This window comes from Myotis yumanensis, unplaced genomic scaffold (assembly GCF_028538775.1).
Source record: "Myotis yumanensis isolate MYYU_CA2020_CCGP unplaced genomic scaffold, mMyoYum1.0.hap1 SCAF_2, whole genome shotgun sequence".
NCBI classification, from domain to species: Eukaryota; Metazoa; Chordata; class Mammalia; order Chiroptera; family Vespertilionidae; genus Myotis; species Myotis yumanensis.
This window is the reverse complement of record NW_027223753.1, coordinates 9685994-9710111: the sequence shown is the minus strand read 5'-3', so window position 1 is coordinate 9710111 and position 24118 is coordinate 9685994. Positions and strand designations below refer to the sequence as shown.

The window sequence follows — 24118 nt, the reverse complement described above, 5'->3', positions numbered from 1 at the left end:
TGGGACTCGGGACTCGGTGCTGAAACCTGGATAGTCTCGGGCAAACCGCTCTGTGTCTGACAATGTCTGACTAAACCCAGTAAGCGACAGAGATGAATGATAGAACTGAGAAATTTTCAGAAAGAAAGGGCTTAACATCCGGACAGAACTCGGATCGGATGGCCCCGCCCCCTCATGGTCTTAGCCCCGCCCCTTCTACCGCCAGCCCTCTCTGACTCCGCCCCCTTCTGGGAAGGTCACCTTAAAAACGCGGGGGGCCAACTGGGCATGCGCCGGGCATTCCGCTACTGCGCATGCTCGCCTCCGCCTTCTCGGCCTTCCCTCCCCCACCCGGGGAACCGGAAGCCGCCTCCCTCTCTGCGGCTCGGAGGAGGGTAGCGGATCCCGGGTGGACTTTGGCCCGGCGCCGCGGTGCTCGGCGGGACGCGGGCGGAGAGCGACCTCGGGGTTAAGGGGTGGGGCCCGCCGTTAGAAGCCAAGATGGCAGCGGTGGCCAGAGTGTCCTTGAGGCGCCGGTTCCCGGCCGCGGCCCTCGGCGGAGCCTGCCTGCAGGTGAGCTCCCGGAGCGCAGGGAAAGGGCGGGCGCAAAGGGCTGGAGCCGGCCTGGGGCTGCGGGGGAGGCCGAGGGGGCACCGCGGGCTTCGGGGAGGGGAGGGCCGCTCCCACCTGCGCGGTGCTCTGATTTATCCCCGTCAAGCTGCTGCACCTGTCGCAGCCTGCGAGTGGTTGAGGACGAATCCGATTTTTGGAAATAAGTTCAGAGAAGGGACTTGAACCGCCCAAGGTCACATGGCAAGTGCGTGACTGATGGAAGCAAAACGCGATCCCAAACATCTGGGCTCCCAGCCCGTTTTCCGTCGCCCAACTGTGTCCTCTGCGGGGTGGGAGGGGTGGGGAGCGGGGCGCCAGGTCCCTCCTGCGGGACGCGAGGCGGGGGGCTCAGGAAAGAGGTCTTGACGGGAGTCGGAAAGGACAGGGCAAGTGAATCCTTGGGGACAGAGAGGGGAGAGGAGACTGGAGGGAAGTCCAGCCCCTGGAGGACCCGGACCCTTTCCTATGGGGCTGCGGGCCGGACTCGGTTCCGTACAGCAGGTCCTGCTCGGCGCCCCGCCTGTGAAGGGCGCGCAGCAGTACCGGCCTCGCAAAGGCTGGGCGGGGAGCACATCGCCGCAGCTCGCGCTGCTCCCACGGATTCTGTTCCGTGTGCCGGTCTCCCCGGCCTCTTGTGTTGTCAGGAAGCTGCATCCTTCTGGTCTGCATCCTAGACGGGAATATGCAGGAGGGGAAGGGAAGCTGCCATTGCACGCCTAAGGGACTAAGGATTTGCAAATCCATTCCAAGCCTGCCACCTCCTCTGGGCTCCTCAGCCAGCCCCGTTAAGTGGCGAGCAGGAATTCTCACCTCCTTTCCAGAGGTTTGAAAACAGAGGCATCAGGAAGAAAATGTGTTGCTTGCTCAACTGTTGGGGTCCAGCCCCAACAGGTCCAGGGGTTCCCAAAGGTGTGGACGGAGTCGGCAAAGAAGGAATGACACGGAGGCAACGTTCAGTTGATCAGCATAGTTGGGTTCTCTTGCCAGGTTCTAGAGTCAGGTTCTGTCTTTATTGTCCTGTTACATCTGTATTTATACCAGTTGATTTTAATCCTATCCATTCTATTCCAAAGGTTAGGGTGTTTGTTATCTCCATTCCAAAGTCACTACTCTATTGTTCTGTTAAGCTACAAGGAAGTAACTGAAGGAGATTATTATCCTAAGTGATTGTTCGTAGTTAAAGTGATTAATTACCCATCTGGCACTTAGCTAAGGGGTTTTATTCCCTTCCTTAGTCCTGTTAATCCCTAACTCCAGGAAAAAATCCCACCTGGGGAAACAACCTTTCTCAGAGAGGTGACTTGGTTAAAACACATAGCGCTAAGAGGGGGAGCAAACATATTAAGAACAGTATGCCATATACGCCAGGTCCCTTGAAACATATGCTGTGCAGATGTTTCTTCCCTGCAGCGACTGTGTCAAGCAGCAAGGATGGACCGGCTTCCGGCACTCAAAATGTCATGGCCAAGAATTGGCAGGTCCAGATCTAAATCCAGTTTTGTTGTTGTTGTTGTTGTTTACATCATAATGTGAGGACCTCCTAGCACAGATCTGGGCACGTGGTTGGTGCCCGGGGAGTACGGGCTCCTTTCCTCTGTCTTTCTTGCACTCAGATGAGAATATCCCTCGTCTCAAGCACCTGCTCCGGCTGCATAACACCATGCCCACGGCCTGTTTCTAATGCTGGCTCTTCCCAGTATGCTGTCGGGGGACTTGCACACGTTCCTTTTATAACTGAGAAGGGGAAATAGGAAAGAGGACTGCGGACCAGAGCCTCGAGCTGGTGTCTTCTGGGCATTAAATTGATGGCTGGTAATGGCCTTGTTTACCAGTCCCTTTCATCACCGTTGAGCAAGCAGTTAGGCGGTGAGAGCCCCACCAATGAGAGTGAGTTGTACGGCTCGTCCCTCTCCCAAGAACGCAGTGTAGAGAGGGCTAGTTGCACAGGTCAGTGTTGTCATTCCCGGTGAGGCCGTTGTAGGGCCTCCTGAGGGCAGGAAAACAGAAGGGTCGCCCCCCCTCCCCCTTGTAGGAATGTGCGTTCATATCCGCAAAAGCCACTGCAAAAGAATTCAGTAATGAATGCGGTGTTGCCGGTGGGTGATATTCAGGCTCCTAGGACTCTAGAACACAGTGTGGTTTCTCGTCTGAATTCCTTTCATGCACTAGTCTGCCCCGCCGAACCACCGTTAGGCCTGCAAGTGATCAGTTGTTCTCTGTGTTGCCTTATTTCTTCATCCAGATGATGAACTCCTTCAGGGCAAGTACCACCTACTTTCAGGTGTGTATCTCATTGCTCCTGGCACTGGCAGAGCTTCGGATACCTATCTGCCAATCAGATTAGTACAAAAACTGATAATGTTGCCAGTATTGGAAAGTAGAGATCATTTTCTGGACTATACTAGAGCTTGTCCCCTCCAGTTAATCTTATGAGGTAGATTTTAGGAATCCCTACACTTTTACAAAAGAGGAAATGAAATCAGAGAGGTTAACTAATATGCCAGTGAACACACAGCTTCTGGCCCTGGCTGGGTAGCTCCGTTGGTTGGAGTGTCATCCCAGTGCGCCAGGGTTACAGGTTCGATCTCCAAGCGGGACACATAGGGGAATCAACTGGTGAATGCATGGGTAGGTGGAACAGCAAGTTAATCTCTCTCTCTCTCTCTCTCTCTCTCAAATCAGTAAAATTAAAATAAAAAAAAATACAGCTACTAGAGCTTGGTTTTGAACCTGGCCACACATTTCTGAAACTTTGCACACATCTCCCTTCATCTCAGAAGCAAGGCTCAGGTTTTACTCAGGTTTACACAGATCTGCCCTCCCCCTCTCCATTTGCACACCTTTCTCCTATCTCCAAATCTGAATCTGCTCTAACTAGTTCCAAGCCTGCTCCTTGAGGAATCTCCTAAAGTAGTGGTTCTCAACCTTCTGGCCCTTTAAATACAGTTCCTCATGTTGCGACCCAACCATAACATTATTTCCGTTGCTACTTCAGAACTGTAATGTTGCTACTGTTATGAATCGTAATGTAAATATCTGATATGCAGGATGGCCTTAGGCGACCCCTATGAAAGGGTCATTCGACCACCAAAGGGGTCTCGACCCACAGGTTGAGAACCGCTGTCCTAAAGGCATAGCAAGCAGCCTTCAGCATGAATCAGAATTCACTCTTCTCAGTTTGGTTCAGTCCAGTTGTTATCTTCCTTCCTTAAACTATAAACTATGAAGTTAATTTTTTCCAAGGTACATTCAGCCTCGAGTACTCAGTATTGTAGATTGAAGGAGAGGTGCTTTTTAAAAAAATATTTTTTTATTGATTTCAGATAGGAAGAGAGAGAGATCAATGGTGAGAGACAGTTATTGATCGGCTACCTACTGGGAATTGAGTCTGCAACCCGGGCATGTGCCCTGACCAGGAATTGAACCATGACCTCCTGGTTCATAAATTGACGCTTAACCACTGAGTCATGAAGTAGAAATGCTTTTGAAAACCCTCTTCTGTCATGGGTTTGTAGTAAATTGCTTGATAGGCAACAAAGGGGGAAAAACCCCCTGCTTTTGCCCGTATAGTCTCCTTTCCTTCCTGTTACTGTGGGAGAATTGGCAGTTCTCCCTTCACTCGTCCTCTGCATCCCACCACTCATTCAAAGATAGCTCTCCACGTGGGCTCGCACACTGAAGGGTCCCCAGTTCAGTTCCCGGTCAGAGGCGTGTACTCAGTTACAGGCTCAATCCCCGGCCCCTGTCGGGGCACATGCAGGAGGCAGCCGATCAATGATTCTCTTTCATCATTGATGTCTGTCTGTCTGTCTCTCTCTCTCTCTCTCTCTCCATCTCTGAAAATTTTTTTTTTAATTGTAGAATTGCCCTCGCCTGTGTGGTTCAGTTGATTGGAACATTGTCCCAAACACCAAAAGATGGCGGGTTGTTCCTCAGTCAGGGCGTGAACAGGAAGCAAACGATGTAAAAAAAGAAATCAATAAAAGCGAAAGATAGAAATTGCAGCCAGGATCTCCTTCCCCCTCCTTTTTTCTCTCCATAACACTTACCACCGTTGGACATGCTAGAGATTGTATGTGTGTGTCTCCTCCATTCATTGTGGAAGCTCATGAGGGTGGAGATGTATGTCTGTTTGTCCTTGACCCCAGCCCTAGAACAGTCCCTGGAACATAGTAGCCACTCCGTGATTATTTATTGAACAGATAACTGAATGAGTATGTCTAGAACATCTACCACCAAGATCTTGCTGATTGTATGACTTCTATTGTTTTTGGATCTGTTTGGGAAAATAAATTCTCTCTTTGTGTTGTTCTGTTTGGGATTTGCATTTTTACTACTCTCTCTAAGCATGTCCTCGATGAGGATTTTTTTTTTTTTAATTTACCTTTTTTTTTTTTTTTTATCAGGCCAGCAAAAGATAAAATGTAATTTTGTCTTGGCATTCCATGAGATGAAAAGGTTGAAAATCACGACTTAGTACAATGCCTGACACATGATAAGGGTTCAGTGAGTAAAAGCTATTGTTATTATTTCTAAATTTACTATGAACACCTAGAGAACAAATGTTTAGATTTCTCTATTCAGATAATTTTTTTAAATATATTTTATTGATTTTTTTACAGAGAGGAAGGGAGAGGGATAGAGAGTTAGAAACATCGATGAGAGAGAAACATCGATAAGCCGCCTCCTGCACATCTCCCACTGGGGATGTGCCCGCAACCCAGGTACATGCCCTTGACCGGAATTGAACCCGGGACCCCTCAGTCCGCAGGCCGACGCTCCATCCACTGAGCCAAACCGGTTTCGGCTCAGATAATTTTTTTTAACTCACAGCTGCCATAATGCTGTGGATTAACTTTAGTTCAGCCCTCAAGATGAGCAAAACTCCATCACTTTTAGACCCACAGCCTCCTCTGGTCGTTTTGATTCTCAAATCTCCTCTCCTCGTTCCTGTTAACTTCCCCTCACCCCTCCAAGTGTTGTATAAAATAGGTTTTTAACTCAAAATGAGTTTAAATTAATTGTTTTGAAAAAATAGTGATACTTTGGGGTACCCCAAAACTTACCTTGGGGTTTACTGCTTATGATACTCTGTTGCGATGCATCCTTGCATGGCTTTTGTCTCACATTCATTTGAGAAGAACTTTTTTAATGGTTTCTAAATAACCTAACCTCTTTGGGGAAAATCTTCGTGGTCCAGTCGAGACCTTTGTAGAGCGAATATAAAGCGGACATTTGAGTATTAGAGAGAGGTGTTAAGTTGGGATGCATTGCAGGTAACCGTGATCTTTGACAGGCCTTGTGAGGGTGAACCCAAACTGGATCAAACCAGATGCCTATTGCTCACTGGTAATAATACTATTACATCAGGCTTTAGAACCATAGCTGACAACCCCAAATTCCCAGGTTAAAAACTTTTTAATTTATATTTTTTAAAAGGCATTTGTCCCTTTCCTCCTACCACCTACCTTAGCACAGTGACCATCCACTGGAAACAGTTTGACAGTTTCTTAAAAAAAAAAAAAAAAAAAAAAAAAAACATGCAGCCCTAACTGGTTTGGCTCAGTGGATAGAGCGTCGGCCTGCGGACTCAAGGGTCCCAGGTTCGATTCCAGTCAAGGGCATGTACCTTGGTTGTGGGCACATCCCCAGCAGGGGGTGTGCAGGGGGCAGCTGATCAATGTTTCTAACTCTATCCCTCTCCCTTCCTCTCTGTAAAAAAATCAATAAAATATATTTAAAAAATAAAAATAAACATGCAACTACCATATAGCCCAGCAATTACACTCCTGGACATTTGTTCCAGAGAAATTGAGAATTAACGCTCACACAGAAACCTATTCACAAATGTTCATTACAGCTTTATTCATGATAGACAAAAACTGGACACAGTGGAGATGTCCTTCAGTGGGTGGATGGCTAAACACACCGTGGTTCGTCGTACCATGGACCATACTCAGTAGTAAAATGAAACTACTATTGAGGCACACACAGTTAGACTGAATCTTCAGAGGATTAATGTTGGACGGAAAAAAAGCCAGTCCCAAAAGGTTGCATACTAGATGATTGCATTTCTATGACATTCTTGAAATGACAAGATTATAGAAATGGAAACAGATTCTGATTGCTGGGGTTAAGGAATAAGGGAGAGAGGCATGGGGGCCGTGGGTGTGGCTGTATAAGAGCAACACTAGGGATCTTTGTGGTGACGGAAATGTTTTGCATCTTGACTGTATGGTTGTGATATTGTGCTGTAGTTTTGTACAATGTTACTATTGGGGGAAATTGAGTAAAGGGTATGTGGGATCTCAGTATTTCTTATAAATTCATATGATTCTACAATTATTTCAAAATGAAAAGCATTAACTTTGAAAAAGCAACAGACTGGATATACTCAACAACATGGATGAATCAGAAGCATTACATTAAGTGAAAGAAGCTAGACACAGATGTACTCTCTGATTGCATTTATATGAAATTTTATAAATTCACATAAATCTGAGGTGATAAATAGCAGGGCAGGTGCAAGGGGAAAGGAGAGGCGCTGATTGTGAAAGAACCTGGAGGACTTTCTGGGTGGAAATGTTCTGTCACATTGTGGTAGTTATTCCACTTTACCAAAACTCATCCAATTAATAATGTGCCCACATAATGTTTAGATCAGTGACACCCTGCATGTACGACAGTGGTCCCATGGGATTATAATGGAACTGAATTTCTGGTAAGAAATGAAGGCTATGTTCAGGGGGATTTTTTTCTCTGACGGGAGCAGTGTCTGGAGCAGCCATGGGCAAACTATGGCCCGAGGGCCGGATCTGGCCCTTTGAAATGAATAAAACTAAAAAAAAAAAGACCGTACCCTTTTATGTAATGATGTTTACTTTGAATTTATATTAGTTCACACAAACACTCCATCCATGCTTTTGTTCCGGCCCTCCGGTCCAGTTTAAGAACCCATTGTGGCCCTCGAGTCAAAAAGTTTGCCCACCCCTGGTCTGGAGCTTGGCAGTAGACTCCCTCTCGCTCACAGCACCTCAATTCTGAGCGCACAGATTGCACCCCAGTCCCTCGGCCACTGACCTGTTTCCTCCCAGAGGAGCCCATCCCCCAGCGCTGCGTGTTCAGAGGGCGCTGCAGCCCCAGGCCCGGCTGATGGGCTTCAGAGGACCCGGCTGTAGGTGCTCTGTTGAGGACCTAAGGTCCTTCCTGTACACGGACTCAGGCCCACGGGAGCACCTTAACCCGTATGAAGTGCCACGGCCACTCCAGTGAGAGTTTTCCCTTTCCCTGTGGGGCCAGCCTGTCCCTGGACGTTGGAAACATTGTGAGGTTGTAATAGTGTAAAGCAGAGATAGTTTTATTTCTTCTATCAGTTCAATACCAGAGAGAGCCTTTTATGCCAGAGAGGGCCAGTGGAACCCAAAACAAATTTCCAAAGTCAAGACAGTGAGTTCTGAGTCCTACACTCTCTTCATGATAACACCCTTTTTCCTGAACCACCACAAAGTTCCTTGATCTGACCACGGCTCCAGCAGGCAATAGCCACCCACGTGGCCATGACAGTCCCTGTGTTCCTTACCCTTCCGTCCTGGTTTCTCATTCCTGCTGACCCTCAGGCCACCGTCACTCCCTCCTGACAGTCACTGTTACGGTGATCGGCATCTCCCCCAGCCATTTTCTCCTCGATATTCCCACCCAGCACACATCCCTGTTCATGGGGCAGCGTTGACAGCTCTGTGTTCTCTCTCTGACCCTGTCGAAAGGAAGCGGGGGGAGGACTTGTGGGACAGTGTGATAAAGTCTGCAGTGTGTCCAGTAATGCCCAGGCCTTCCCACTCACTCACTGACTCCCTGAGCATCTTCCAGTCCTGCAGGCTCCAGTCATGGTCAGTGCCCTGTACAAGTATATAGTTTTTTAAAAAAAAAATTTAATATATTTTTATTGATTTCAGAGAGGAATGGAGAGGGAGAGAGAAATAGAAACATCAAGGATGAGAGAGAATCATTGACTGGCTGCCTCCTGCACATCCCCTACTGGGGATCAAGCCTGCAACCCAGGCATGTGCCCTTGGCTGGACTTGAACCTGGGACCCTTTAGTCTGCAGGCCAGCACTCTATCCACTGAGCCAAACCAGCTAGGGCTTTAACATTTTTTACACTGTATTTTTACTGTACCTTTTCATGTTTAGTTATGCTTGGATACACAGATACCACTGCTACATGGCCTGCAGTATTCAGCCCAGGAACCTGCTGTACAGGCTGTAGCCTAGGATCAGTAGGCTGCACCTTACAGCCTAGGTGTGGAGTGGGCTGCACCATCCAGGTTTGTGTAAGTGCCTCTGTGATGTTTGCACAAAGATGCATTTTTGCCTTACGATGCATTTCTCAGAATGTACCCATCATTAAGTGGCGCCTGACTGTATGGAATGAATTATACCTCCTTAAATCTCACCAACACAAAAATACTGGTGGGCACTAACTAAGCAGCAAAAGCTGCTGGAGCAATCTTCAGGAATCCTTTCTTTTCACTTCCTCTTCACTACCACAAGGTGGCGGTAGCCACATGTTCCTGTCCATTTACAAAATGGAGTCCCTCATGGAAAATGTTCATTTGTAAAAACGACTTTCCTTTTCTTAATGATCTAGCCAGCTTGGTAACAAGGTAAAATACAGCTTTCATCTTCACTTTCACTTTCTTCATACACTTTCTTTCCTACTGAAAGCCGGTATTTTCTTTTCAGCTTCACTTAATTTGGGACACTTTTCGCCAGCAAGTAATAAACAGCATTACCTTCTTGTAATTACTCAGTTAACCTTCAGAGTTTTTACTTTCTTTAACAATTTATAAGCTATTTAGCTAGCTGGGAATACAGTCTGAATTTTCTATATACTTGCTATTTGGACTGACAGGATCCCCCTCCCCGTCACCATAGTAGAAGCTTAGAGGACTCGGTGTGGTCTCTGCCTAAATGGAAAAGGGCTGCAAGGATTGTGGGATGGGGAGGGCTTAGCCGTTGACTTAGGGGTGTTTCTTTATTTTTACTGGCTTGATATAGGTTGCACTGATCAGCCCTTTAAGGTGCATTTAAAATAAAACACACTTTTACATTAGTATGACACTCAGTTTTGCTCTTTTCTTCAATCTTTCCTAACCATGATTGAGCTGCTATATGCAAAGGCCTGGACCAGGGATGCTGGGCGGTGTAAAACAGCCTGTCCTGTGCTGTGACCGTTCATCTACTGGGCCCTGGGGTGCCCAGATGGTTGGTCAGTTATCCTGGTGTTTCTGTGCAGGTGTTTTGGGGTGAGTTTAACATTCACATCGAAAAGCAGTGATGCAGATTGCCTGCCCTAGTGTGGGTGACCCTATCCAATCAGTTGAAAGGCTGATTAGAACAAATTCCCTCTTATTCCTTCAGATGAGAGGGAATTCCTCCTGTCTGACTGCTGTCAAACTGACATCAGGGGTTTTCCTGTCTTTGGACTCGGACTGAAACATCAAGTCTCCCTGGGCCTAAGCCTGCCGGCCTTGGCCTAGAACTGTCATCCACTCTCCTGGCTCTCCCAGCACACTGACTACAGATCTTGGGACTTGTCACCTCCATAATTACATGAGCCAATTCCTTATTATAAACCTATTTTTATATCTGTATAAGTCACATATATGTATGTGTATGTGCGCATATACGTATATCACACATATATGCACACTGCTGGTTCTGTTTCTCTGGAGAACACTAATACACATGCCCTGAGGGAGTTTAGGACATAAAGAGAAGACAGCACCAAGAAGAGACCAGGGAATATTCACAAATAAATAGAATAGTACAGTGTTTAGGAACATGGGTTGTGGTGTCAGACAGACAGACCTGGATTCCAATTCTGGCCCCACTCAGCTCTGTAAATGTGGGCCCATAACTTGGTCTCTTTTTCCTCATCTTTAAAATGCAGATTCAGTGGAATACTTCCTATAAAACATTTAATACAGTACCTGCCAATAATAAATAGTGACTTTAAAAATGAATACGAATTGGCATGTCTAGCACATGAGACATGCTTAGTATTTGTTGAATATTGGATGACCACCTTCCCCAAGAGGCTGTCAGTAATGTGCGGGTTTGTATCCGGTATTGCAGTTTATAGTGCAGCTAAGTAGAAGGATTTACCTTGCATTTTAAAGAATTTATTTTTCATTCTTGTGAACTTTTTAAATTTCAGGCCTGCCGAGGGGCCCAGACAGCTGCTGCCACCGCTCCCCGAATCAAGAAATTTGCCATCTACCGATGGGATCCAGACAAAACTGGAGATAAACCTCGTATGCAAACTTATGAAGTTGATTTGAATAAGTGAGTATCTCGATGAAAGCTGGGTATTGGATAAGTGACGGTGAGCTCTTCATCTGATTCAGGGACATGCTTTTCACACCCTTGGAAGGTTTAAAACTAAGGCCATCCAGTGGCTCTGGAATTTATCATCTCTTTAAAACAAGAATGAGAGGAAATATAAATAATAATTTTTTTAAAAGGAGAAGAAGAAAAGGAACAAAAAACAAATACAACAAGAATGATGTGGCTGCCTGAATAACTTTATAAAATTCTTTTCTTCCCCCAAATCAAAGCAGACCCATTTCTAGGAATCATGGTAGAGTTGGCTGTATGCGTAGTGTTTCAAGTCATTTAACGCACTATCAGTTTTAGAATGCTGAATGTTTTCGTGTTGATTTTATGTATCTGGACTATGTATTATATAATAAAGATAAACACCATAAACCTGGCTGGAATGGTGTGGTTGGGTTACACTGTGGGATACCCAACTGATGTTGCAGAATTGCTTAGTATGGGGAAAACACCCACATGTTTGGTGATGAGAAATGAAGTATTGAAAGCGAGTAATCCTAGAAAAAAACATAAGAGTTTTCCCTTTATAAGAAGAAAGCTCAGATCTTCAAAAACAATTTCCCAGGACCTCAGTAGACAGAGTCAAAGAACACGCACAGACTGAGTCCACTAGAATCAGTCCAGCAGAGTGACCCTCCATGGGCAAGAAGTTTCATCTGTTTTGTTCTCTGGTGTATCTCCAGCACCTAGAACGGAACCTGGCACACAGAGGACTTGCAATGAATAATTGGTGAGTGAAGAAAAATTAATGTATTTATGACAAATACTCAACCACTGTAGTTAGCATTCAAAGCTCTCAAACACTGAGAATAGCAGAGGTTTTTAAAGGTTACATTTCCTGGTGTTGACAAAAGTACAGTGAAAAGGGTGTTTGCATGTTGCTGATAGAAATACGGATAATGCAAAATGTTAACTAACCTTATTGTGCTAATCATTTCACAGTATATACATATATTAAATTGTCACATCATACACCCTAAATTTACAGTGTTACGTTTGATTTTATCTCCATAAAGCTGGGGAAAAAGAAATACAGGTGATGCTAAAGGGTATTTGGGGAGGGGGCATATTTTTTAAATCCCATGCATAGAGAAATACTGAGAGGAATCAGGTGGCAACCAGGCAATAAGATCTGTTGAGCACTTCACAGTCTTGTGACACAATATTAATTCCATTTTACAGATAAACTGAGGCTCAGACAGGCAGCCATTTTCATAGAATCACAGACTCTGCATGAGGATAATTGTTAAACTAAATGTTTGTGGCAGGCTGTGGTCTCCTTGTTTCTTTCCTCGTGTATTCATTCACCCGCAGTCCTGTGGGATGTAGGTGTTGCTCTCTGGGCTTCATAGACAGGAAGCTGATTGATTTGCCTGTAACCTAGTAAGTGTCCAAGGCAGGATTCAGACCAGGCTCTCGAATGCCAGGCCTGCACTCTGGATCCCAAAGCCAGGGCTGCTGCCCTTTTTTTTTTTTTAACATCTTTTTATTGATTTCAGAGAGTAAAGGAGAAAGAGAGAGAGAAAGAAATATCAACGATGAGAGAGTATCATTGATTGGCTGCCTCCTGCATGCCCCACACTGGGGATCGAGCCCGCAACCTCAGCATGTGCCCTGACTGTGAATCGAATCGTGACTTCCTGGTTCATAGGTTGATGCTCAACCACTGAGCCACACCAGCCGGGCAGGGGTTGCTGCCCTTATACCTTTCACTGCACCCGTGCGCATGGAACACACAATGCTTGAGATTAGGGGACTGTGGGTGATTTATCTTTTATTCTCTTCCATGTTTTTGTGGTGGTTGTGCATTATTATTATTGAACTATTTAAAGCTACTTATTGTTTGGATTTGAAATTTTTAAATTTGAAATAAACTATTTGGGAAAGCTTTGCAAGGAGCTTTAGAAGAAAAAAGAAAAACTGCCAGTATATGGAAGTTGTTTTCTAACCTAAATATTTTCAGCTTTCCGTTTTCTAGAAATGTATATTCAGTGTGATCACCAAAATAGAACTCTGCGGTACTCTAAATGTGTGAGAATGTGCAAAAATAAAATGGGGAAATTCTGTAAGTGCCCCGCGAAGGCCAAGTGGATAATAAAAGCAGCTGGTATAGGCAGATGTCTCATCTTATTATGATAAAAGTGTAGGAAGAGTGAACTTCACTTAAATACAACTGGGTTCTTCTGTTCTTGTTTTGGTTTTGGTCAGATGTGGTCCTATGGTGTTGGATGCTTTAATCAAGATTAAGAATGAAATGGATTCTACCTTGACCTTCCGAAGATCTTGCAGGGAAGGTAAGCACTTCCTTCCCTGGTAGGCCCGCATACTTACTGCATACTTACGTCCTGGATCCCGAAGGGCTGGCCAGAGCTGACAGAAATACCTAGAGAACAGCTGCAGGGCTCTGCCAGCTGACCTGGCTGTGCTTTGCACTTCCTTTTCTTGGGTAAAGGGGTCGGAAATTTTAACTGGTACAAGTTCTGGTTTCTGAGTTTGCTTCCCTTCAAGAGCTTTCTGTCGCGTGGTTGCTGCATCTGGCGACCCCTGACAGCTGCTGCTGCCTTCGAGGGCTAGCTCGGTATGCTAGCGGGCTGCCTCTGCTCTGCTGGGCTCATGTATTAGGGGGTCGTAGAGAAAGTCTAACTCAGTGATGGCGAACCTATGACACGCGTGTCAGAGGTGACACGCGAACTCATTTTTTTGGTTGATTTTTCTTTGGCATTTAAATATATAAAAGAAATATCAAAAATATAAGTCTTTGTTTTACTATGGTTGCAAATATCAAAAAATTTCTATATGTGACACGGCACCAGAGTTAAGTTAGGGTTTTTCAAAATGCTGACACGCCGAGCTCAAAAGGTTCTCCATCACTGGTCTAACTGGTGCTTATGTGCACGTAACACTGTCCAACAGGGAGGCGTGTGCGTCCCTCCAGCTCCCAGCATTACATGTGCACAGAGCAGGTGCTCAGTAGGAATGTTCTGGATGGGTACAGCGTGTCCCATAGTGTGCTGCTGGTGCCGCATGAGCTGATTTCCGGCAGTGTGCACGCCAGCCTTTTTTACCTTAATAGCTATGTATTTCTTTACATATTAGAAGAACATAATTACTGCTGACAGTGTAGCAGTGATACAGACATGGTTTTTTAATATGAATTTAAGTAAAAATGATTTGATTTAAAGAAAACTCCTAAATAATCGTTCAGGTGGTGCTCAGATGGCGGAAATCACACAGGGGTGTCGTGAAGCCCGGCTGGCCTGATGGCCATGGAGCACAGCATGTGCCAGGCTCTGTCCTATGCGTTCTGTGTGAGATAGATCAGTGCTGCTGCTGCTTACACTCAAGGTACAGTGAAGAAACTGAGCCCAGCGGGTAGGGACTTCCGAAAGGATGCACAGCTAGTGAGCTGGGAGCCAGGAGTCAGCCCGAGTTGTCCGATTCCAGAGTGCATTTCAGGCAGCGCAGTACAGGCAGTACAGTACAGGCAGCACAGTACAGTACAGGCAGCACAGTACAGTACAGGCAGTACAGTACAGTACAGGCAGCACAGCACAGTACAGGCAGCACAGTACAGTACAGGCAGCACAGTACAGGCAGTACAGTACAGTACAGGCAGTACAGTACAGGCAGTACAGTACAGTACAGGCAGCACAGTACAGGCAGTACAGTACAGTACAGGCAGTACAGTACAGGCAGCACAGTACAGGCAGCACAGTACAGTACAGGCAGTACAGTACAGTACAGGCAGCACAGTACAGGCAGTACAGTACAGTACAGGCAGTACAGTACAGGCAGCACAGTACAGTACAGGCAGCACAGTACAGGCAGCACAGTACAGTACAGGCAGTACAGTACAGGCAGCACAGTACAGTACAGGCAGCACAGCACAGTACAGGCAGTACAGTACAGGCAGTACAGTACAGTACAGTACAGGCAGCACAGTACAGGCAGCACAGTACAGTACAGGCAGCACAGTACAGGCAGCACAGTACAGGCAGTACAGTACAGTACAGGCAGCACAGTACAGGCAGTACAGTACAGTACAGGCAGCACAGTACAGGCAGCACAGTACAGCACAGTACAGTACAGGCAGTACAGTACAGGCAGCACAGCACAGTACAGGCAGTACAGTACAGTACAGGCAGCACAGCACAGTACAGGCAGCACAGTACAGTGCAGGCAGTACAGGCTTGGAAACCCGGGAGAAAACCAAAAAGCGTAGCTTGGGCCAAGACCGAGGGCTGGGACTGAACTCTCTTCCTGAAATAACCTTCCAGAAAGGAAAAGTCACTGTAAACGTTGGCCCATCACTTTTTATGTTTGTTCTGCTGTACATTTCAAGACCTATTTCTAAGACATCTGTTTTGATTTAGCTAATCTTACAGGATTGGGTTTACTGTAGCAAATGCTGACAGATATTTTGATAGTCGGGCTGAGTCCTGCTGTTCAGGGAACATTCTGCTGTAATTAAACACCAACTTTCCCCACATAAATCCTGGCAACACAGGAAATAGAGATGCTTTTCAGTAACCTTCTCGCCCCCCCACTTCGTCCCCCCAGACTCAGAGCCAAGAACATCAGGTGTGGCCCATCTGGACTAAAATATCCGAGGCAGGATGAAGTTAATTGCCGCTCCTTTTTACTCCCTTATTACTTGTTAAGAGAATTTCCAGGGGAGCCTTTTTAAGAGAAGAATCATTGGATTTACTTTTAAAATTATTTACCATTTCTTTTAAAACACAGTGCTATGTGTTTAAATAGAAGCACAGTTGCCGAAACCGGTTTGGCTCAGTGGATAGAGCGTCGGCCTGTGGACTGAAAGGTCCCAGGTTCGATTCCGGTCAAGGGCCTGTACCTGGGTTGCGGGCACATCTCCAGTAGGAGATATGCAGGAGGCAGCTGGTCGACGTTTCTCTCTCATCGATGTTTCTAACTCTCTATCTCTCTCCCTTCCTCTCTGTAAAAAATCAATAAAATATATTTTAAAAAAAACAAAAAAAAATAGAAACACAGTTGAGTGCCAGGTATGCATCAATATATCAATACTATTCATTCTCTTGAGGAGTATTTGCCTAAAACTTTAGAAGAAGAAGAGATGTGTGTGTGTTCTCTATGTTCCTACTAAGTTTGGAGAAGGAGAGGGGAGAGTCTTATAAAAGTGGTAAAACCCCCCCAAAAAAAGTGGTTTTTTTTTTAAGTGGTTACCCAGTGCAAGTTCCATGAGTAATCCCATTTCTCTGGCCTGATGATCAAAATACAGCTCCTGGTACTGAATTTGCATAGCCAATTTTAAACTCTGAAATACCTCGGAAATTTCCATGCACAAGAAGTGAGTCCAGGCTAAGAAAATTCTCATTTCAGGGTCCCTTGATCAGCACCTCGTTTCTGCTTGCTTTGCTTTGCTTTGGTTTCACATTAGTTTATTCTTCTCCTTGGAAAGTCAGTGCTCAGGCAGCTTTTGTGGGTTTCATATCCTCCGTGCTGCTTGTCTTGTAGAGACAATAGAATACGAGCTGCCTCTGGATAATCTGTAGCCAGGCCTCAGCCTTATCATGACCAAGACAATGTTGATTTGTTTGGGGATAGTGTAGCTGTTAGAGTTTGTGTTCAAATAACAGTGGCTTCCGAGATCAGAGATGGAGCATATGGCCAGAGAGAGTGGCTTTTAAAAATACAGACTGATTTTTCTCTCAAAATACATGAAGCATGAAGCTAGGACTGGTGCTGGGAACTCCGTGGTGCCAGCTGGATGCCAGGCTCCTCTGTCCTAGTGCCACCCACCCTCAAGGTTGCCTCATGGTCACAAAATGTTTTGGGAACTACAGCCCGTAGATCTGCATTCTAGATAAGGAGGGGAAAAGGCCGCAGGCACCTCTGCCAGAGCTGTGCTGCCTGCCAGTACTGCTCCCGGTGGTGGAGTAACTGGCGACAGTCCAGAGGAAAGAACTTGAAGCTGGGTGACTGGACCGGAACCTGGGTAAGGACGTGTTGGCTGGATTTGTCTCTCAGGCATCTGTGGCTCCTGTGCAATGAACATCAATGGAGGCAACACTCTCGCTTGCACCCGGAGGATTGACACCAACCTCAACAAAGTCTCAAAAATCTACCCTCTTCCACATATGTATGTGATAAAGGATCTGGTTCCTGTGAGTTTCTGCGTCCCTCCCTGCCCCCCCCCCCCCCATATTTTTTGCAAGGGTGGGGGGAGAGGCGTGTTCGGGTTATGCTATTAGTTCTTTCAGGCAGTTTTTTCCTATCTGAGTTTAACTAAGCAATTTGACTGTTGAAAGATAAACAGGCCTGGAAGATCTTCCAGCAGCTCATTTGGTGAAGACTTTTTGGAAATAACAGGGCACAAAATTGTAACAGTCCCAGAAACGAAGAATTTGGCCATAACTACAAAGAATTCATGTGGGAAATACCAATTGGGAAGCAACAGTTGATACACAATTTACTTTCATTTCTACCTCCCTATACTTGACCACCTTCGCTGAGGGTATTTTCAAGGGTGGGTGGGATGAAGAGGAGATTTGCTAACAGCACTCAACATTGTGACTATTTCTCCCTTCTGAGTCTCTGCCCGTATCCTGCCACAGGAGGATCTGCCTTCAGTCTATCATAGGCCAGGAAAGTAGGCCGAGAAATGGGTGAAGAGAAAGCTGCGGGGATGGTAGAACCTGACCCTTCTCCCTCTTGCCCTCAGGATTTGAGCAACTTCTATGCTCAGTACAAATCCATCGAGCCTTATTTGAAGAAGAAGGATGAATCCCAGGAAGGCAAGCAGCAGTACCTGCAGTCCATAGAAGATCGAGATAAACTGGTGATTTCCCCCATTTATTATCTTGACTTGAGGAATTTCGTTGCAAAGATGTTTTCCAGGAAGTGTGTCTTGAAGGGGTGGGAGTGGTCGGGGCGGGTAAGTGCATGAGGTGTGCAGACCTTTTAGTGTGTTCTGGAAGGAACTTCAGAAGCATCCGCCCACGGGTTGGACACCTGTCCTCTCTGGCCGGTGGGTAGTGTGAACCCAGAGGGCAGAGCAGACCAAGGAGCAGATTGTTACCCTATTGCAGATGCTTGTCTTCTACAGAAACCAGTGTGGGAACTGCCCTTTCTGTAGAAGTTGACGGCTAAGTCAGAGTTGCACTTTAACACTGTTTATAGGTGGGAATGAAATCGTTAATGGTAAACTGGGCCTAGAACCTCTGTGTTCCCTCCTACCATCGCACATCTGGTGATTGCCATCACACTCTCTTGGAGTTGCTGTTCTCTGTGAGGCTAGGGAGTCTTTGAAAGTGAAGGCGTTATTACCGAGTTTTCAGTCTCCTTCTCCTGTACTACTTGCCCCTCCGCTCAGAAGTGTCTATTTGCACTTTTACCGCCTGCACACTTTGTGTCCTGTGGAGAGGAAGAGGGGGGAGGGGACCAAATGGAGGTGGATCCCAACCACGTGCCTGCATGGGGCCAAGGACATGTGCTTCTGATGGTCACACTTCGTGTGCTCCTCCAGTGAGCGCTGATCCTAAGAGAGTCCTTTACATTCCTGTCCGTTAGACTGAGCCATCGTAGGGACAGTGTCTTACTCCTGGATCCAAGACCCTGGCGCATGTCATTTTACCAATTCATAGTAGTTATGTGAATGAATAGATGAATTCAGCTCTGACATGGAGACAATGGGGGCAGCGCGGTGATGTGAGTCAGCACAGCCCCCACTTCTAACTCCTATGGAGTCGAACACATCCCAGGGTCCAGGTTGGAACTGGCCATTCTGGCCCAACTAGTCATCCCTCATGCTTGGGTAGCTTGTAGCTAGTAAACATCTCCTTGATGTGGGGTTATTAGGGATTGAAGCATGTTTTCTGGATAATCAAAATTTGCTCATTTAAATACCAAACATTTACTTAGCATTTTCACTTCCTTAAATTAACATGCTAAACATAACTTTTTTCGTGATTTTATGGAGCTGGGGTCAAAATGTAAATATGCTTCTGTGTCTGCGTTGTTCCTTTATTTGAGCATCTTCCCACATTCTTAGAAGTTCTTCACAAGCATGAGCTTGACTTTCTCCTGCTTCGGGTGTGCACATTGTGTATTCTTTTTTCTTCTTCTTTTTAATATTTTTATTGATTTCAGAGAGAAAGGGAGAGAGAGATAGAAACATCAATGATGAGAGAGAATCATTGATTGGTTGCCTCCTGCACATCCCACACTGGAGATTGAGCCCACAACCCGGGCATGTGCCCCTGACTGGAATCGAACCCGGGAGCCTTCAGTCCGCAGGCCAACACTCTATCCACTGAGCCAAACCAGCTAGGGCACATTGTGTATTCTTTAACCATTCCTACTGTTGTTGAACAATGAGAGTACTTCTTAAAATTTTTTCCTAAAGTAGACTAAAGAATATGACTGTAATTAAGGTTCTTACTCCTGTTACCTTATGCTTTCTAGACCAGTGAGGCCAGTTTATACTCTTACCTGCTGCCTGAACAGAACATAGATTTTGTTGAAGACTCATAAGGTTACAATCAGGACCAACAGCTCTTTGTCATCTGTCATGTGAATCAGGAACAGATCTGACCAAGGAGCTGGGTGACTGAACCGGAATCTGCTTTGTTTTAGCTAATCTTATACTATACTATTCAATCTCTTGAGGAGTATTTGCCTAAAACTTTAGGAGAAGAAGAGATCTGTATGTTCTCTTATGTTCCTACTAAGCTTGACTGGAGAAGGAGAGGGGAGAGTCTTATAAAAGTGGTAACCCAGTGCAAGTTACTTCAGATGGCGGCCTGCCCTTCTGTTCCGCTGCCTTTAGTCAGTTTCTGTCCCCAGAACCTGGAAGTCCGGTGTGTAGAACTGGTTGGGCAGTGAGTCAGTGTGGCAGGTGTTAAGGAGCAGGGCTCCCAGAGTCAGGCTGCCTGGGTCCCATCCCAGCTCTGCTACTTGAGCTCTGTGACCCTGGGCAAGTGGCCTGACCTCTCTGAGCCTCAGTTCCTTACCTGTAAAATGGGAACCTAATAGGATTATTGTGATAATCAAAGAAGGTGAAGTCGGTAGAGCATGAGGTACTCAGTGCAAGTTGGCTGTTATTTAGGATGATGTTGGTTCCCATTGAAAACCTGATGTCTCTCTCCTGTGCTGAGCAGGCAGAGGCTGGTATAGACTACTAGAGGCCCTCGCACCAGGCCCTAGCTGCTTCTCCTACACTGTATTGTAGGTAATGCATTTTTCTTGTATTGTTTGTTTGTTGGGGCGTTAGTGTCTATTTTTATTTTTATTTGTTTGTTAATCTTCACCTGAGGATATTTTTCCCATTGAAATTTTTTTTTTTTTTTTTTTTTTTTTTTGAGAGAGAGAGAGAGAGTAGAAAGAAGGTGGGGGGAGAGAGAGGGAGAAACATCAATGTGAGAGAGACACATCAATTGGCAGAGAGATGGTCTGCTCCTTGAAGGGTCACAGGTTCGATTCCTGGTCAAGGGCACCTATCTTAGTGTACTTGGACTTAAACTCTGGGCTGTAACCCAGCAAATGATTACATTTCAGATCCACGCTCTTTCGAATGGCTCTGGTAAATCTCTGCAAACTACTCTTAGGATTTTCCCAAGAAAACTTCCATGCAAGTGGATGCTTTGTTCATGCTCTAACCCCAAATACCACCTTTAGTCAACTAAGGACACGTGGGCTCTTCCGTCCCGGGCTCCTGACCACGCTTCCTCCTTCCCACACAGGATGGGCTGTATGAGTGCATCCTCTGTGCCTGCTGCAGCACCAGCTGCCCCAGCTACTGGTGGAATGGAGACAAATACTTGGGACCTGCGGTGCTCATGCAGGTGAGGTGCTCCGCCATTGCTTTAAGAAACGCTTAAAAAAGCATCCAGAAATCCAAGTGCACAATATGTTGTTGGAAACCAGACATTCTGAGGGGCGATGGCTTCCTTGATTTGCATCCATTCCAAACAAGGCCACAGATTGCTTTGTCTTCACTTGGCTTTCAGTAAACCTAGGGCTTCATCTGCAAAATGCCTTTGTTCTGGTGTGGCGAGGATCCCGCCCTGGGTGGTGACATGCTGGTGGGCAAACCATGCCTTGCCGATATTTAAAATGTGTTTCCTGTGCAGCTGGCTTTTACCTACCCACTTGCCTGCTTTCCCCAGAATGCATCTGTCATGGCTCCCACCTCCCTCTCACAGGGATTTTAACACTCGAGCATGGGAGAGCGAAGTGCCGTTGAGGGGGCCCTGCCAGCTCTCAGGTTGGAAATTGTTTACAGGCTAATGGACGCCTGGAGGACTGGCTGTAGGGGTTTCTCAGAAGAGAAAGTAGTATTACCTTTCACGATATGAATAGTTCACTGCAAAGAAAGTCACTGTTTTGTTCCCAGAAAGCTTATGCGTTAGATTTATGGTCCATGCTTTCCACAGACTCTTAAGCAGCTCACAAGACAACTTAACATTTCTCATTTTCCCACAAAAAGAGAAGTTATGTGGTTGTGCGACCATGTGGCAGTGTTGATTCCCAGCCATGGTAGAGATTGACAACGAGGTGCATTCATAGTTAGCCCTTGAGCTGGTGACCTGAGTTGTTGGGGACACAGAAGTCCTCCAGTAACACTGCAGAGCAGGTCCAGTGATGGGGAGGTTAGTCAGTTTTCAGCTGGCTGGTCTCAGGCTTCTGGGAGGCATACACTAATTAAAGGAATCAGTAAGTGAAGCAAAGATGATCTCTAGACAGGGCTGTGAAGTCATCAGTTTACTCAGATACAGGGAGTAGGTGCTATGAAGATAGATAAAGAGTCATTTTACACAGTCCCTGCCTTCACTAATTCATAATCTGGGTAGGAAGCTAATGAGCAACATAATAATTAGAAGACGATTCCTGGTCGCGTACACTTAAGCCCCAGGGTGCCAGGTGCACTGTGATTCACAGGTTTGTGGGGATCAGTAGTTAAGAGGAGTTCAGGAAGAGTTGGGAGCCTTTCCGTGAAAGGTGGCAGGAATTTAATAGTGTGCAGACAGGGCAGCAACGCTGAGAGAGTTCCCTGTCCTGCGCTCCTGCAGCTGTGAGGTGAGCCAGAGGCTGCTCTGGCCCGGTAGGTTGACAGCTCAGCTAATCAGCCCCCGGTTCCCAGGCCTATCGCTGGATGATCGACTCCAGAGACGAGTTCACGGAGGAGCGCCTGGCCAAGCTGCAGGACCCCTTCTCTCTCTACCGCTGCCACACCATCATGAACTGCACCAGGACCTGTCCCAAGGTATGCGGGCCGGCGGCCTCAGAGCTGCAGTGACAGATGGCCTCTGCTCCAGGGCAGACGGCAGAGAGCAGGAGGGACCAGAGCCTCTTCCACAGCTTTGGGAGCTTGTATGTGCTGGTTTCTGAAGATGAGTTAAAGATCATGGGAATGTGTAAAACCTATAGAGACGTCTGGCTAATTGTGACCCCAGCTGTAGTCGTAGAAGTTCTTTCTTAGATGTCTTTGAGCATTCAGTGAACATGGTTCTGCCCTGGGCTCCTTTGCCGGCCACAGTGAGGCACACCAGCAGGAATAAAACAAGACAGGGCCCTTGCCAGAGAGAGAACTGGGTAGCCTTCTAAACATCTGGAAGGAGAGACCAGAGAGAGTTCCTAGCCTGGCCTCTGGGTTTTAGAGGCCTGGTTTGCATTCACTGCCTGGACACTGCACCAGCTGGGGGAGGGTTCCGCCCAAGGGCATCACTTCTTCCATTCAGTTTCACTACCATTTGGTATTGATTCTCTTCTCTTTTTTCAAGGGGCTGAACCCAGGGAAAGCTATTGCTGAAATCAAGAAAATGATGGCAACCTACAAGGAAAAGAAAGCTTCCGCTTAACTCTTCTCATGCTAACCATGACCTGTAACCAGCTCAGCTGGACATAATTTATATCTAATTTGAGTTTCCATGATTACAGCATGTAAAATAAAGTTTTAAGAAAAAAATAAATGTTATTCTACTTTATTAACCAAAAAGCAAGCCTATTCCTTTTACTCGCTGCGGAGGAATGTGAAGGTGCCAGGAGGAGGAGCCTCTGCGGGGGAGGGGGCGGGGGCGGGTACAGTGGGTCCAAGCATGAAGCTGGTGTCATGCAGGACCTGGGGCTCCTCCCAGCTTTGCCTTTCACCAGCTGGACAGCCTTGGGCAAGTTCCTTCTCTTTGCTACTCCGTGTGCCCATCTGTAAAATGGGAGTCACTTGTGTCTACCTCACCCTCCTGGCACTTACTAAGTGCTCAGTAAATGTTAGCTTATACAGCCTCCCAATATCTACTTTCAGCATTAGAATTATTTAAAACCAAATCTTGGTCTTTTTTTTTTTTAATATGTTTTTAAGGGTTTGAGAGAGAGAAAGGGAGAGGGATAGCTGAGAAACATCAATGACTGCCTCCCACATGCACCACCCGGCCCCACCCCCACCTCACCCCCCCACTCCCCAATCCCACACCACCCCCACCCCCCACCACTGGGGATAGAGCCTGCAACCCGGGCATGTGCCCTGACCGGGAATTGAACGGGTCACCTCCTGGTTTATGGATCGATGCTCAACCACTGAGCAACACTGGCTGGGCTTGGTGAGTCTTTTTTATCTCATTGAGGCAAGGTTTGAGATTCCTCCAGCCTGGAGCAGTGACCCAGATCCCTGTGTTAGTCCCACAAATGGCCTCAAGAGACCTCTCATGGCAAGCATACGTTCCCGCAGTTGCTGCTGGGATTCTGACACTGCAAGAGTAGTAACACTCATTGGAAACAGTGCACAAATAGGTCAAGTGAAAAGTGGAAGCCCCCCCACCACCACCAACTGCCCAAGTCCCACATCCCCTATTGACAGTTAATATATTAATTTCCTTCCAGATCTTTATGTCAATACACGTGTGGCATACATAAACTTCTCGTCAAAAACAGTACAACACAATCTGTTAGCAGCTTTCTATTTTTCCTTTTTTTTTTTTTATTGTAAAACAAAATTGACCATCTTAGCCATTTTAAGTGTATGGTTCCGTGGTGTGAAGTACACTTACATTATTGTGCAACCATCACCACCCAAAACTGAAACTGTCCTTATTAAACAGTAACTCCCCATTCCCATCCCCCAGCTCCTGGCAACCGTCTTCTACTTTCTACTTTCT

At 46.3% G+C, this 24118-nt stretch overlaps 1 protein-coding gene across 1 annotated transcript; it reads left to right on the top strand.

The window, feature by feature from the left end:
• Positions 1–348: 348 nt before the first annotated feature.
• SDHB (succinate dehydrogenase complex iron sulfur subunit B) lies at positions 349–22965 on the top strand. Its single transcript, XM_070404194.1, has 8 exons — positions 349–552; positions 10810–10937; positions 13197–13282; positions 16998–17134; positions 17692–17808; positions 20711–20812; positions 22111–22233; positions 22751–22965. The coding sequence occupies exons 1-8, from the start codon at positions 481–483 to the stop codon at positions 22826–22828; spliced, it is 843 nt and encodes a 280-aa protein (XP_070260295.1). The 5' UTR covers positions 349–480; the 3' UTR covers positions 22829–22965.
• The last annotated feature ends 1153 nt before the right edge of the window (positions 22966–24118 follow it).

Coding starts and splice junctions, on each gene's coding strand:
- SDHB (XM_070404194.1), top strand. CDS start 481: ATGGCAGCGGTGGCCAGAGTGTCCTTGAGGCGCCGGTTCCCGGCCGCG. Junction 553..10,809: donor TCGGCGGAGCCTGCCTGCAG/GTGAGCTCCCGG, acceptor TTTAAATTTCAG/GCCTGCCGAGGGGCCCAGAC. Junction 20,813..22,110: donor GACCTGCGGTGCTCATGCAG/GTGAGGTGCTCC, acceptor CCCGGTTCCCAG/GCCTATCGCTGGATGATCGA.